This window comes from Brassica oleracea, chromosome C7 (assembly GCF_000695525.1).
Source record: "Brassica oleracea var. oleracea cultivar TO1000 chromosome C7, BOL, whole genome shotgun sequence".
Classification (NCBI taxonomy): Eukaryota; Viridiplantae; Streptophyta; class Magnoliopsida; order Brassicales; family Brassicaceae; genus Brassica; species Brassica oleracea.
This window is the reverse complement of record NC_027754.1, coordinates 441,868-453,753: the sequence shown is the minus strand read 5'-3', so window position 1 is coordinate 453,753 and position 11,886 is coordinate 441,868. Positions and strand designations below refer to the sequence as shown.

Here is an 11,886-nt window from a genome sequence, read left to right as displayed (position 1 = left end):
GGGTTATTTGGTTTTGTTGATTTGTTTTCAGACAGGTTATGTTTTACACATGGTGGTACACGCATATCACAGCAACATCATCCAAGATTTCGTGTGTGTGTATTTGAGGTCGATGACTCAATATGTTCGATCAGATTGTGGTATGGCCGATAGTAAACCAACTATCATGTTCGAGGACGAAGCATATTCTGCCCAAGATCTTCATCACCCACGGATTGCAGAAAATTGAAGAGGTCCAAGGGACCTTCAGTAATGTCCAAATCAGGGGAAGTAACGTGAGTTGTACTCTTTTTATTTCACCGTGGTTTTGTTTCAATTGGATTTTCCTGGTAAGGTTTTAATGAGGCAACATTAAAGCACATTACAAGCTTTAAATGGTTATGTCATCCAAGGGGGAGTGTTATGAACCAGATTTTGGATGACTCATAACCAAGAGATTATAATTTGTAATCTTTCCATTTATCTATGACATGACAGTGTAATCTCTTATATGAAAAACATCTATGTCATGAATAAAGATAAAATTTTCCATTACTTTTATAAAAGCAATTTTCGTGAACCTTTAAAAAAGAAGATTTTGTGAGTGATTTGATTTATTTTCAAGAGTGCGAAGATTGAATTTTGATTAATCAAACAAAACCATTTAATGTAATACTTATATACCGTTTATTTATGCCCCTCTCCCTCTCAAACAGAGAAAACGTCTTTGCAGCATTGTAATTAAGCTTTGGTTAAATTAAGAAGCCGTTCCATGTTATACACACTACCCAGAGCCCCAAGTAATGCTAATCAACATCTGCAATTTTGGCGCACTTAACTTGTATACGTGCTCTCCTCTTCTTGTTTCTCCTCAAACTCGAATGGCCATCTCCCTTTCTCCATTTTTCCTTTTGGGAATTTATTGTCTCGTCCTTGGTAGAATATGACTTGATCCTAACAGCTCGAAATTGCTCTCTGGAGTCAGGCCTCAAAAGAAGCAACTCTGGAGGTTCGCTAGCACCGCAGACACGCCCAAAATAGTAGAGAGGATCAACATAGCATGAGGATGAAACCACAATGCCTTTCATGCTCTTGGGCTTGACAAGATTTATAAACTCTCCAATCTCCTGGTAGCATGAGTGATCAGAGTAGTTCACCGAAAACATGTTGTCATGGAACATATGCACCGCCCCTTGTAGTAGTAGTAATTCTCTCTGTTGAGCTGCAGGCTTCCTACGATTGTTAGCAGTAAGGAGAGAACCAGAGAGATTGGCATCTCCTTTGAAAGGTGTTTTGAGCCATGGGAGACCCGAAGGCATGATGCCGATGGTTGGGCACATGAGATTGAGCCCCTGGAGCGTCTGAATGCTGAAACTATAGCGAGGGACAGCACGGACTCTGGTAAGAGACGTGTCAGTGGTGAAAATGTCTTGGAAACCAAGGAGGTGCATGGTGCGGAGTCGCTCTGGCCAAACCCAAATCTGGATAATGACTATGTAAGGCACAACTTATCAACACAAACTACTCAAAGAGGAAAAGCAAGAGAACCTTGATGTTGAGAATACGGGAGAGGTGAACGAGAAGATCTTCCTTGCCCAGAGAGTCAACTCCAATGACGATATCGTGGGAAGGATGAGAGAGGATTAGGTGGGCAATCAGATTGGCAGCGACATGACGGGAAGGGAAGGTGTAGACGGGGTTGCAGTAGGTGTTATCCAAGTAGAGAATGTCGACGGGGAAGTCGTTGACAGCAGCGACGAGAGTGGTCCTTGCTTCCTCTGCAGCAGCATCCTCACATTCCCAACGGAAGTCTCCTGTGTAGAGAAAACATCCGAAGTCTCCACGGAACATGAACATCACCGATCCTAAAACCAAATCCAATCTATCAATCCACAGAGAAAAAGTAAAGCAAAGCATACATACCGGGGCAGTGGTGGGCGTCGATGGCCATGAAATGGAGGAGAACGGGGGAGCCGGAGGAAGGAGAGCGGAGGGAGAGAGATTGCCAGGAAGAAGAGAGGGGGACGAGGCGGAGCAAGGAGAGGTCGAAGCCGGGGAGGCGGTGGTGCGGGAGCAGAAGAGAGGAGCATGGGACCAGTTGGGGGAGAGGCCGCGAGTGTGGTCGGAGTGCATATGAGTCAAGAAGTAGGCCTGACTCCCACTCTTCCACCGGTCCACCGATATCAAACCGCTCTCCATCTTTCTCCCCTTTCAGTTTCAAAGCGCGACGACAACATTATTTGGGTCATTTTTTTATTGGGCCTATTGTAATATCTCGACACATGGGCTTACTTACTGTATCAAGGCCCACTGTAATTGTTTCACCTACCTACACACTTTAAGTCATAATATTCAGACAAAATGAAAATCTCTTATGAAGAATATCACAAATCCGGAAACCTCCGTCGCCGCTGCCGGAGGAAAGAAGCGTCGGCGAGAGGAAGAGGAGGAAGTTGGTGGCAGTCACGCTGCTAATGAAGATGAATGTTTTTCTCTCCGTGAGTCGTCGAATCCTTCCCCTCGATTTTGTTAATTGTTGAGAGATGATTGTATGTAGCCTGACTTAGGATTGGGTTTTGCGGGTACGAAGAGGATGAACTTACCTTTAGCGATACTTCTGTGGCGCTTCGGATGATGCGGGCTCAGTTTCCTCGCATTGACCAGGTTCCATTCCATCTCTTATTAAAATCAATTCGACATTCTCTCTTGTCTTGAAATTGGAGTCCCGGTCTCGTTTACTCTGTCTCATCAACTGCTTAGGCTTCGGTGCCGCCATTCATATTACAGTCGCAATTGTACAGTAGCCTCAACGATAGAACCCAAGTCGATAGAGAACTTGAGGTATTGCTTTCCCTTTCTCTAACCAACCATATAGTTTCCTTTTGAAAAGTTCCTACTTTTGGATTCTATCTTTGATCATCTCTATTTCGTGCAGCGGTTACGAAGGGATAAAGCTGTTCGTGTTTTCAAACTCAACACTGGACAAGATGATCATGCCATCATCTTTCTGGATGACTATCTTTACCAGGTTGGCTCTGCTATTGCTGCTGTCCTTCCTTCTCGTCTATTTTAAATTTTCGATATTGATCTTCTTTCTTTGTAATCAATCCACTCCAATATGTTTTAAGGTGGATCGAATAGCAAAGAGGATGGAAGAGAATAAACAGAGTGATACTGATATTTTCAAGTGGTTCAAAGAACATGTCCTTGATTCTAAACTCGAACCCAGTATTGCACATCATGAGCTTGTGAGACTCCTCTCTCTCTCTCTCTCTATTCTAATCCAAATTCTCTCTTGTATAGATGCCTAAAGTTTTCAACTAAAACTCAATGCAGTGTTCGCTCTTGGCATTGGGCGGAAAGGTGAAGGATGCGCACATCACTCTCTTAATCAACGCTGGCCTTCTCGTATGTAAATATTAATAATCCTCTTTTTTTTTCGCTCTCTTTTTAACTCTTCATACACCATTTTCTCTCTCAGACACGCCAACTTATCGATCCAGACATGTACTGGTTCGCCATTCCCAGTATTGGCAAACTGTGGAAGGCTTTACTGCAGGTAACCTCCTAAAATAAAACAAAACTTTTCTTCGTAAGTGATCGTCAACCTTTTTCTCTTACTCTCTCAATCTGATATGATCAGGGAAGGAAGGAGCTACTCTCGTTGCTAAAGCGAAAGCGACATAAAGAGATGTTCTTGGCCGAGCTTGAAAAGAGACGACTCCGCTACTCTCCTCTTGATATGAGATTTCACATACGAGATCTCATTGGCTCCGGTCACCTCAAAACTTTTCAAACCACTTCTGGTTTGGTTGTTCGTGTTTCAAACGACTAACCCCTATTTTGATATGGTATACACATCCACTTAATGTTGTCAATTCATCCGATTTAGCTCATCATCTTGTTAAGTGAAATCTATTTATGGTTCATGGAGAAGAACTTTTAAAGAGTGAAGCTAAATCCATACACGATTGTTTTTTTCTTCTTCTTACAGAATAGTTGAAATTGTACCCTTTCTTATACACACATAAATTAACTACTAAAGTAGCCTCTGCTTAGGAGTAGTATCTCTGCTTTGATTCTGTTGATGAACTCTTGGGCTCTCTCGTCTATTCCCTTCTCTAGAACCAATTCTGGCTTATGGACGTATACAACCCCTTTTTAGAAAAACACTGGAGTCTGTCTGTCTCAAAGAGATTTCTCTGGTCGGTGGATTGAACGGTTGTCGGAAGCTTATGTACTGTACAGGGTTAGGGGTTTGGTTTTGGATCTCCGGAGTCTGGAATTTGGCGGCTAAGCTCTTCCAAGCTATATTTTGGAAGCTAATAATTCTCAGGCAAGTGATGACCCAAGAATGATGGCAAAGATTCAGAGGAGAGAAGAAGCTCAAAACTCAAGAGCGAGATAAGAGAGGATTGATTATATACAAGTTGGTGTTGTGCTTAGTTCGGAAGACACACAAAATATTCCACTTACTGCTGCTACTTAAAATACTCACTCATCACTTCATCAGTAATAATAAAAAATCTGGTAATCAAACCAATTCTTCTGGATTGTGCAGATATATATAGTTAACCGTTTTTCCTTTTATATAGCTTCGAGATAAAAATTATATAAAACTGGAAAGCAGGCCATTTTATATGTCACAACTTACTGATAAAAATGAAGACAAAAACATTTGACCCCAAAAAAAAAATGAAGACAAAAACATAATGACACTCGATAACGAATTGTAAATGTTGTTTCTTATTTTCCGAAGAGTGTATTATCCCCTTAGGACTAACAGAAGCAAGAACCCTTCAAAACAAGAGACATGGTGGGGACTAATCAAATACATGTCAAAACTTATAACCCAAAAACATGGGAACCTCAATTCTTCCCGAGGAAGAAGAACACGAAAAAGGAGGGAAAAGAGTGGGCAAGATTTTGAGTAAATAATACTCTACTGATACGTTGCAGAGAGCAAGAGTGAGAATGATATAAAAGAGGCTTAGCTTTAAGGTATAAACCAAAGAACGATTTTAAATCAGAGCTTGAGCAGCACCAAGTTTACATATATCTCTGAGCCTCCAAATGGGATACATAGATTCCTCCCCTGCCTCCACTTGTTGCATTGCCCACTTGTAGTACACCGAATGTATCGTGTCCTACATCCATCACACACCCAACATAGTTTTAGAGCAGTGTAGATTAATATAATGTTTTTCTGGTTTTGATTTATATCACTAGTACTACAGTTTCTATATATACCTGGCCTCCTTCTTTGATATTGCCCTTCTTGTCACGAACACAGAAGATTTCTTGCGTTTGGAACTTCATCAAAGATGATGATACAATCCATGAAATGCACATCTTAGCTAAAGTATGACCTCTCATAATTAAAAAAAAAAAAAAAAAAAAAAAAAAAAAAAAAAAAAAAAAAAAAAAAAAAAAAAAAAAAAAAAAAAAAAAAAAAAAAAAAAAAAAAAAAAAAAAAAAAAAAAAAAAAAAAAAAAAAAATCATTTACCCTGACGATGATTGTGGGTGTAGTTCCCATCATCTTTGTCTCTTCAACTTCTACTTCCGATATGTGCAGAATCTGAACAACACAACAAAAAAAAATGAAGCCAACTGACTCACAGGCTTTACATGATCTCATGGTGTGAACCAAGTTTGACAAAACAATCTTTACCTTGTGATCGAAAAAAAGATCATGGCCTTTTAAAGCTGCGAGCTCTGCAGTGCACCGTTCAATCACTTCCGGGCTACAATACTTCTTCAGTGTCTCAGCATCTCCCTGGCTCGGAGATGGGAGACAATTTAGAGGCCACAAAAAATCAAATACGGGAGTGTAGATGATCCATACTAACCTTGCTATATGCACTCAAGACTGGTTTGATGGCTTCATGAACTTCTGCAGCAAAGTCCGTCAAGGAGAACGATCTATGCAAGAAAGTGATAAAAAGGTATAATTAACCGAGAGGGGGCCACATTTTTCAAACTAATTACTCAGCCTGTATCACTTACGGATCTCGGCGGCGTATCTCCTTATAAGTTGATCCAGAATCTGTTTCGTTAAACACTGCCTCATTTAAGCTGCCAAACACACACACACATATATATATATATATAGGTTGTTGTAAGTAAGTTCATATTTAACGAAATAATAAGGTGGGAGCAATTAGAGCATACTCCTGAATTTTGTGAACAATGGGATTGTCACTGGTTTCCCATCTTTCCACAACATCCTCTGCAATCTACACAGTCAAGATGCATTTGCCAATTAACAAGTACAAAACAGTATTATCAAAGAGACTATTGTAACATAAGATCTCTGAACGAAATGAGTAAAGAGAGAAAATGGTTCATTACCTCTTGGCTCTTGTTGACAACAGGCTCACTTATCCCGCTTAGACGTTTAAAAGCAGGATGAGCTTGCATCTAAACCAAAATTCAAAGTTAACAAGAGGAAAATATAACATGGCATAAGCGGAAAAGACAAAGAGGGTCGCTGTTACCTTTTCTCTTAAAGATTCCCATTTCTTTTGCCACTTGGACTGTTTTGTAGGAGTAACCACCAGATCAGTTCTCGTACTTTTCACACCTGTAAATGGTGGGGGAGGCGTGTATTCCAGGTGCTTCTTTTTAGGCGTGCCTCCTCGCAACTCATCCTTCACAATGTCAATTCCCTTCCTCGCTATGTCAAGGGGCGAAGAAATGCTTGATTTAATTTTTTCAAATAATGTATGTTGACCTCCCTCAGTAGTGCCTGATTGCTGCTGTTGCTGGTTTTCCTCTTTAGAGTTTCCTGTGCCTGATGAACTTGCTGACTCTGCATTCTCCTCCTTACCAAGCTTGAATGACTCCTTCACCTGATCACAAAAACAAAAAAAAAATGCATAAAAAGACCTGCGCCATCAAAGCTGTTTGGTAAGAAACAATCCTATAGTCTTTAACAGTGTACAAAGTTTGGGTCCTCATACATATAAATAACGTTCATAAGTATAGTATTCAGTTACCAAACAACAAGCGATACTTGATACGTTCAAGTACAGCAAACGGTTTCAGAAAGAGGTAAAACAATAAGCACATTCTTAACACAGACATACCAAAAACAAATGCAAAGAAGAGACAACCCAGCTTAGGAAATAATTGCACTAGTTTTATATAAATATCGATAATGCCGCTCTAGTACCTTTTTAGCGACAGATTCAGCCTCGGTCCAGACACCATCAACTTGCTTGTAGAGCTGCTCAGTCTTTTCTTTTGTTCTGCGTTTTGTTTTGTTTTTTTGATTTCATTCATAAGAAGCTTCCTCTCTCAGTAAGTAAGGTGAAGAAATAGTAGATGTAACTTACTTAACTTTGAGGTCCTCTTTGACAACTTTAAGCTCTTCTGCCTTTTCCTTGAGCTCCTTGACTGTTTTTTGGAATTCAGGATTGCTGCGAAAATGTAAACAAACTTTGAACTAACAACATCTCATCCACTAAACATATATAAGAATTGGCATAAAAAAAAAAAAAAAAGATAACCTTTCAGCTTCCCCTCTAATTTTCTTGGACAAGTCGCTGAAAATGCTGAACCGGCGATTAATCGAATACCCAATGGCTGGCATGAATCTCTACAAAAAAAAAAAAAAAAATACCAAATCGAATCAGCCCGGTTCGCAATCACAAACAGTAGAAACAACAAAATCGATACGATAGACGCACGGACCCGTTGATGCGCCAATCGGAGGAAGAGAGGCTGCCTTGTGATGAGTAAATCTCGAATCAGCTTTCTACTCGCCATTACAAGGATCCTCCAAATTCGAATAGGATGAAATTTTTTGCCTTGAGAAACAAACCAATTTGGCCTTTAAGCCCTAAAGATGCAGCATTCGCTAAACCTTCTTCTGGGGTTTCTCTTTCAGACCTGTTCGGTAACACGGGTAAGTATGTTCCGGACATGTCGCTCGCCTCTGTATTTGGGCCATTAGCCTCATAAATAAGTTTAAGAGGCCCATAACATTGTAAGAGCCGAATTGAACGATTGAAACCCCCCAAACATGTAAATGTCGACGACGGTTGGTTGTTGACCAACGGAAAGGCATGGGAGTTTATTAACTAGCACTTGTTGTTCTCAGGTATAAATGAGATTTAGGTCATGTAACTACTATTGTTTATTCAATACAAAGAGATATACATTGTATAGCGAACAAGTAGTTTATGAGTCCGGGCTGACAGATCCCTGAGCGGGCAAAAGTTTCAAGAAACCTCATCACCACCATGGGCAAGCAAATGTTTCCCCAGACGAGGACTGGCGGTTTACCAAGGACATTTTGTTTTGCATATAAAAAAATTTCCTTCGGAGAAAGTGCCTTACATATCTGTCATCTACGAGCCACACCACATACATGAATTAACATATTGCACTTGGGGATCATCAAACTGATAATAACATGGAAAGCAGAATCACCTGGAATATAGTGTCAGGGTCCCTAGCCGATACCACTCAACAAATGGTAAAGGGGTACGAGACAAGCGGGATTCAATCAAACAAACAAAGAATCTATTAGAATATGATCCCTACACCAGACACAACTGAAGAGACAGATGTTCCAAAGGTAACAATAGCTCCAAAAAATGATGTCAAGTAAACTCAAAATTCTGCAGAGCAAATTTGGGGATCAAAATGAATAGATAATAAACAGTCTCAGTGTCGAAGATAGTAGCAAGTACACCGACTATTCAATAAATTAGCCGTTTGTGAATTTAATATCACAGGAGTGGAGTATAAACAATCAACAAAGTCTAATAGAATGAAAAAAAAAGGCTTAGCATGAGAGTCAAGCAAGTACAAGCGCACACGCCACCACCAATCATGCTTTTACACAACTACAAATAGGCTTCAAACTCATATGAAATAACTCACTTCACCTTTGCAACAACAACATCATAATATACATATATACATTACCAAATGGCTGCCTCTGTTCTATATTTCCCCTTGTACCCACCACCCTCCGATCAACATCCCCACCCTTCTCCCTTCCCGGCTCCACCGCATCAGCCGTTTCAACCACCGCCTCCTTCTTCCTACATTTCGCCACCTCCTCCCCATCACCCACTTCAACCCCCGCCTCCTTCCCACTTTGTTCCTCCACCACCACCTACTCCTCATTTCCCACCGCCACCTTATCCTCGTCCCCATCATCCACCCCCTCCACCTCACGTTCTTCCACCACCACCGGGGCACCATTCAACTGTTATAGTCGTGGTTGTTGTCTCTCTTGGCGGTTTGTTTTTTCTTGCGTTCCTCGCTGCTGCTCTGTTCTGCTGTGTCAAGAAAAGAAGAAGGACTTCTCAGAAGACTGAAATCACCAAGTTTGATGAACACCTCAAAGTGGAAGAAGTCATAGTGCCAGGACCCCATGGCGAACCAACCAGAGTGGTCATGATTGAGGAAGACATTCATTTGGAAGAGGATATTCACAAGACTGAAAAGTTCAGCAGAGCTCCTCACCTTCATTCAACCGGAGGACATGCAATTGATATATCAGAGCCAAATCATCACCTTACTGAGCACAAGTCCTAACTCAGGCGACCCGAAACAAAGAAAGATATATATCATCAGGCCTAAATGTAATCAATCATCCATTTCCACAATTTAATGAATAATGACAATTTATGTTAATCAAATCTTCATATCCAAAAGTTGATAGCACTCTGTTTTTGTGGCCTGTCAATTAAACAAACTCCATGCCACTCACACAAATAAAAAAATATTCACTGTTGTCATATGTATGAACGTGCATTACGTTATGGCTACATGGAACCACTTTACCTTCTCCGAAATGTTTACAAGAACCAGGTCAACTGTGACGGGGTACTATATAACATAGAGTATAAGAAACCTAATACAGAAAGTAACAAGAGAGGGGATGAAGCATTGACATAACCAAACTGTTAAGGCATGTCTGATAGGACAACACTTATCATCATCAGTATAAACATAAAAGAAAAAGTTCCTACATGACCGATCCAAATGTTACAGAACCACCACAAGTACCAACTTATGTGTGACATAACTTTTATTGTACCCTCTAAAATACAGGATAACGAATCATCTGCGACATTAAGCAAACAAAAAAAAGCCCCACTTTAAGTGGGGGGGGGGGAAGGAGGAATCATCATCATCATCTTCTGCTGGCTTGTCTCTGTCATATCTCGTACAAATACTTGTCAAACAGTTTCATGTGTTCAGTTTGGAGAGCAATGGCCACGGATAAGCTGCCATCATTTGTAGGACTTGGCAGGACAAACGACAAACCCTCGTATGGAATTCCACCAGGTCCCATAAATATAGGACGCCCCCAACCAAAGTCTGCATCGTAAATTGGTAATCTGACCCAGCTCGTGATTCCCAAGTTTGGACACTTGTAGGTATGCGCACCGCGGACCAGGGCTGAGAGATCAGGCTGCATCTCCAGGTAGTCGAGAGCGGACCTGAGATAGTTATCGTCCATGCGAGCCAAAACATCATGAATCAGTCCAGCAGCATACCACGTTGGCTTTGAGAGCAGATCCCCGGCAACGGCTAGTGGTGTGGCAGTGAATATGACGTTGCCAAAGTAACCAGGGGGAAGCTGCGGACGCAGTCTTGACCTTCCATCGGTAGCAATGTACAGTTTGGTCTCTTGATCGTCGGGAAGCCCGCGGGCCTTACCCACAGACCTCCACACATGACCAGCCAACATCTCGTAGGAGCTGTAGCTAACAGTGTTGCCGTCCTCCTTGGCTTTAGCCTTGAGAGAAACAAGCTGGTCGCGCGATAATTTGAAGATGGAGACGGTGGTACTGTCAGGGGATGACTTGGAAGGATCGAGAGGGATCTTCATGGAGGGGGCAGGCTGGTACTCAACGTGATCGAAAGCAGGCTGAGGGGGGTCCCTGGCGCGGAGGAGAGTACGGTCAATGAAAGGGGGAATGGTAAGGTCAAGACCGCGAGCCATATCAGACCAGGTGTTGATGAAATGGAGACCGGAGAAACCGTCGGCGGCATGGTGTTGCATGCCGACACCAAGGGAAGCTCCGCCACATTTAAAATAGGTTACCTGACAAAAGGAGCCAACTTTGGAATCAAATTGACTCTTCCATCTAATAATTGTATTGTGTGTTAATAGTATAATAATAATAACTATAAAGATAAGGCAGTTGTTTGTTCCCTATCAGACAAAAAAAAAAAAAAAAAAAAAAAAAAAAAAAAGACCTGGAGAACGAGGAGCGGGAAGGAATGAATGCCAGGGGAGTGATCAACCTCGGGGATAAGCTGGCGGAGCTCGAGGGTGGGAGCGAAGTCTCCGAAATCATCGATGACGGAGGGAGTATCGGCGACCACGAAGAGAACACCGGCGGCGTTGCAGTCGATCTCGATACGACCATCGTCGTCCCTCTTCAAGCGGCCAGCCATGGGGTAGAAAGGGACCAGGGCCTTGGCGAGGGCCTCCTTCATGACCTGAGGGTCGAAGAAATTGGAGGCGCCGGTGGGTCTGTAGAAGTAGACGCTGGGAGTGTGGAACCTGGGGATCACGAGGTCAACGTTGGAGTTCCACAGGTAAGTCGAGGGGGTCTCCGCGGCGGGCCGGACCATGCTGGAATCGCGGATGTTAATTTTCATTCTTTTCTTGTTTTTTTATACAAATTACAATACACACTAGTAGTAACTAGTGTTGAGAGATCTCGATTCCTATTGAATTTGGAGATCTGAGAATTAAGAGGAAGAATGTTGGATATATATAAAATGGGTGGATGGCGAGACGTCGCTATCCTTCACCTACCGCGCCCGCCTACTCTTTCCTCTTTTTTCCTTTTTTCCATCTGTCCATCTGCGCTCCCACCAACTCTCTCCGTAATGCGATAATTCTCTCCTTTTTTTTTTTTTTTTTC

At 41.9% G+C, this 11,886-nt stretch overlaps 5 protein-coding genes across 6 annotated transcripts; 2 read left to right on the top strand and 3 right to left on the bottom strand.

The window, feature by feature from the left end:
• Window positions 1-611: 611 nt before the first annotated feature.
• LOC106302107 (5' exonuclease Apollo) lies at window positions 612-2,178 on the bottom strand. The gene is given in 4 exon segments (XM_013738624.1): window positions 612-1,460; window positions 1,528-1,844; window positions 1,903-2,037; window positions 2,040-2,178. Coding segments are annotated over 4 exon segments (1,266 nt in total). The 3' UTR covers window positions 612-785.
• Window positions 2,179-2,353: 175 nt separating this feature from the next.
• LOC106304035 (serine/threonine-protein kinase 19 homolog) lies at window positions 2,354-3,958 on the top strand. Of its 2 annotated transcripts, none has more exons than XM_013740414.1 (8): window positions 2,354-2,477; window positions 2,570-2,643; window positions 2,740-2,820; window positions 2,915-3,007; window positions 3,108-3,227; window positions 3,316-3,387; window positions 3,461-3,538; window positions 3,623-3,958. In XM_013740414.1, exons 1-8 carry the CDS (start codon window positions 2,354-2,356, stop codon window positions 3,812-3,814), a joined length of 834 nt encoding a protein of 277 aa, XP_013595868.1. In that variant the 3' UTR covers window positions 3,815-3,958. The 2 variants fall into 2 exon arrangements, with proteins under 2 accessions (XP_013595868.1, XP_013595869.1); XM_013740415.1 differs by having other exon boundaries at window positions 2,365-2,477; window positions 2,547-2,643.
• A 749-nt stretch (window positions 3,959-4,707) lies between these two features.
• On the bottom strand, window positions 4,708-7,894 carry LOC106301698 (mitochondrial import inner membrane translocase subunit TIM44-2-like). The gene is made up of 13 exons (XM_013738147.1): window positions 7,676-7,894; window positions 7,492-7,580; window positions 7,318-7,401; window positions 7,155-7,230; window positions 6,478-6,831; window positions 6,332-6,400; window positions 6,152-6,216; window positions 5,987-6,055; window positions 5,830-5,902; window positions 5,652-5,756; window positions 5,487-5,558; window positions 5,230-5,292; window positions 4,708-5,126 (listed from the first exon to the last, which is right to left on the bottom strand). Exons 1-13 carry the CDS (start codon window positions 7,748-7,750, stop codon window positions 5,001-5,003), a joined length of 1,320 nt encoding a protein of 439 aa, XP_013593601.1. The 5' UTR covers window positions 7,751-7,894; the 3' UTR covers window positions 4,708-5,000.
• Window positions 7,895-8,825: 931 nt separating this feature from the next.
• LOC106306291 (proline-rich receptor-like protein kinase PERK1) lies at window positions 8,826-10,126 on the top strand. Its single transcript, XM_013742854.1, has one exon. The coding sequence runs from the start codon at window positions 8,921-8,923 to the stop codon at window positions 9,533-9,535; it is 615 nt and encodes a 204-aa protein (XP_013598308.1). The 5' UTR covers window positions 8,826-8,920; the 3' UTR covers window positions 9,536-10,126.
• On the bottom strand, window positions 9,878-11,838 carry LOC106306290 (shikimate O-hydroxycinnamoyltransferase). The gene is made up of 2 exons (XM_013742853.1): window positions 11,210-11,838; window positions 9,878-11,054 (listed from the first exon to the last, which is right to left on the bottom strand). The coding sequence occupies exons 1-2, from the start codon at window positions 11,615-11,617 to the stop codon at window positions 10,161-10,163; spliced, it is 1,302 nt and encodes a 433-aa protein (XP_013598307.1). The 5' UTR covers window positions 11,618-11,838; the 3' UTR covers window positions 9,878-10,160.
• Between the last annotated feature and the right edge of the window lie 48 nt (window positions 11,839-11,886).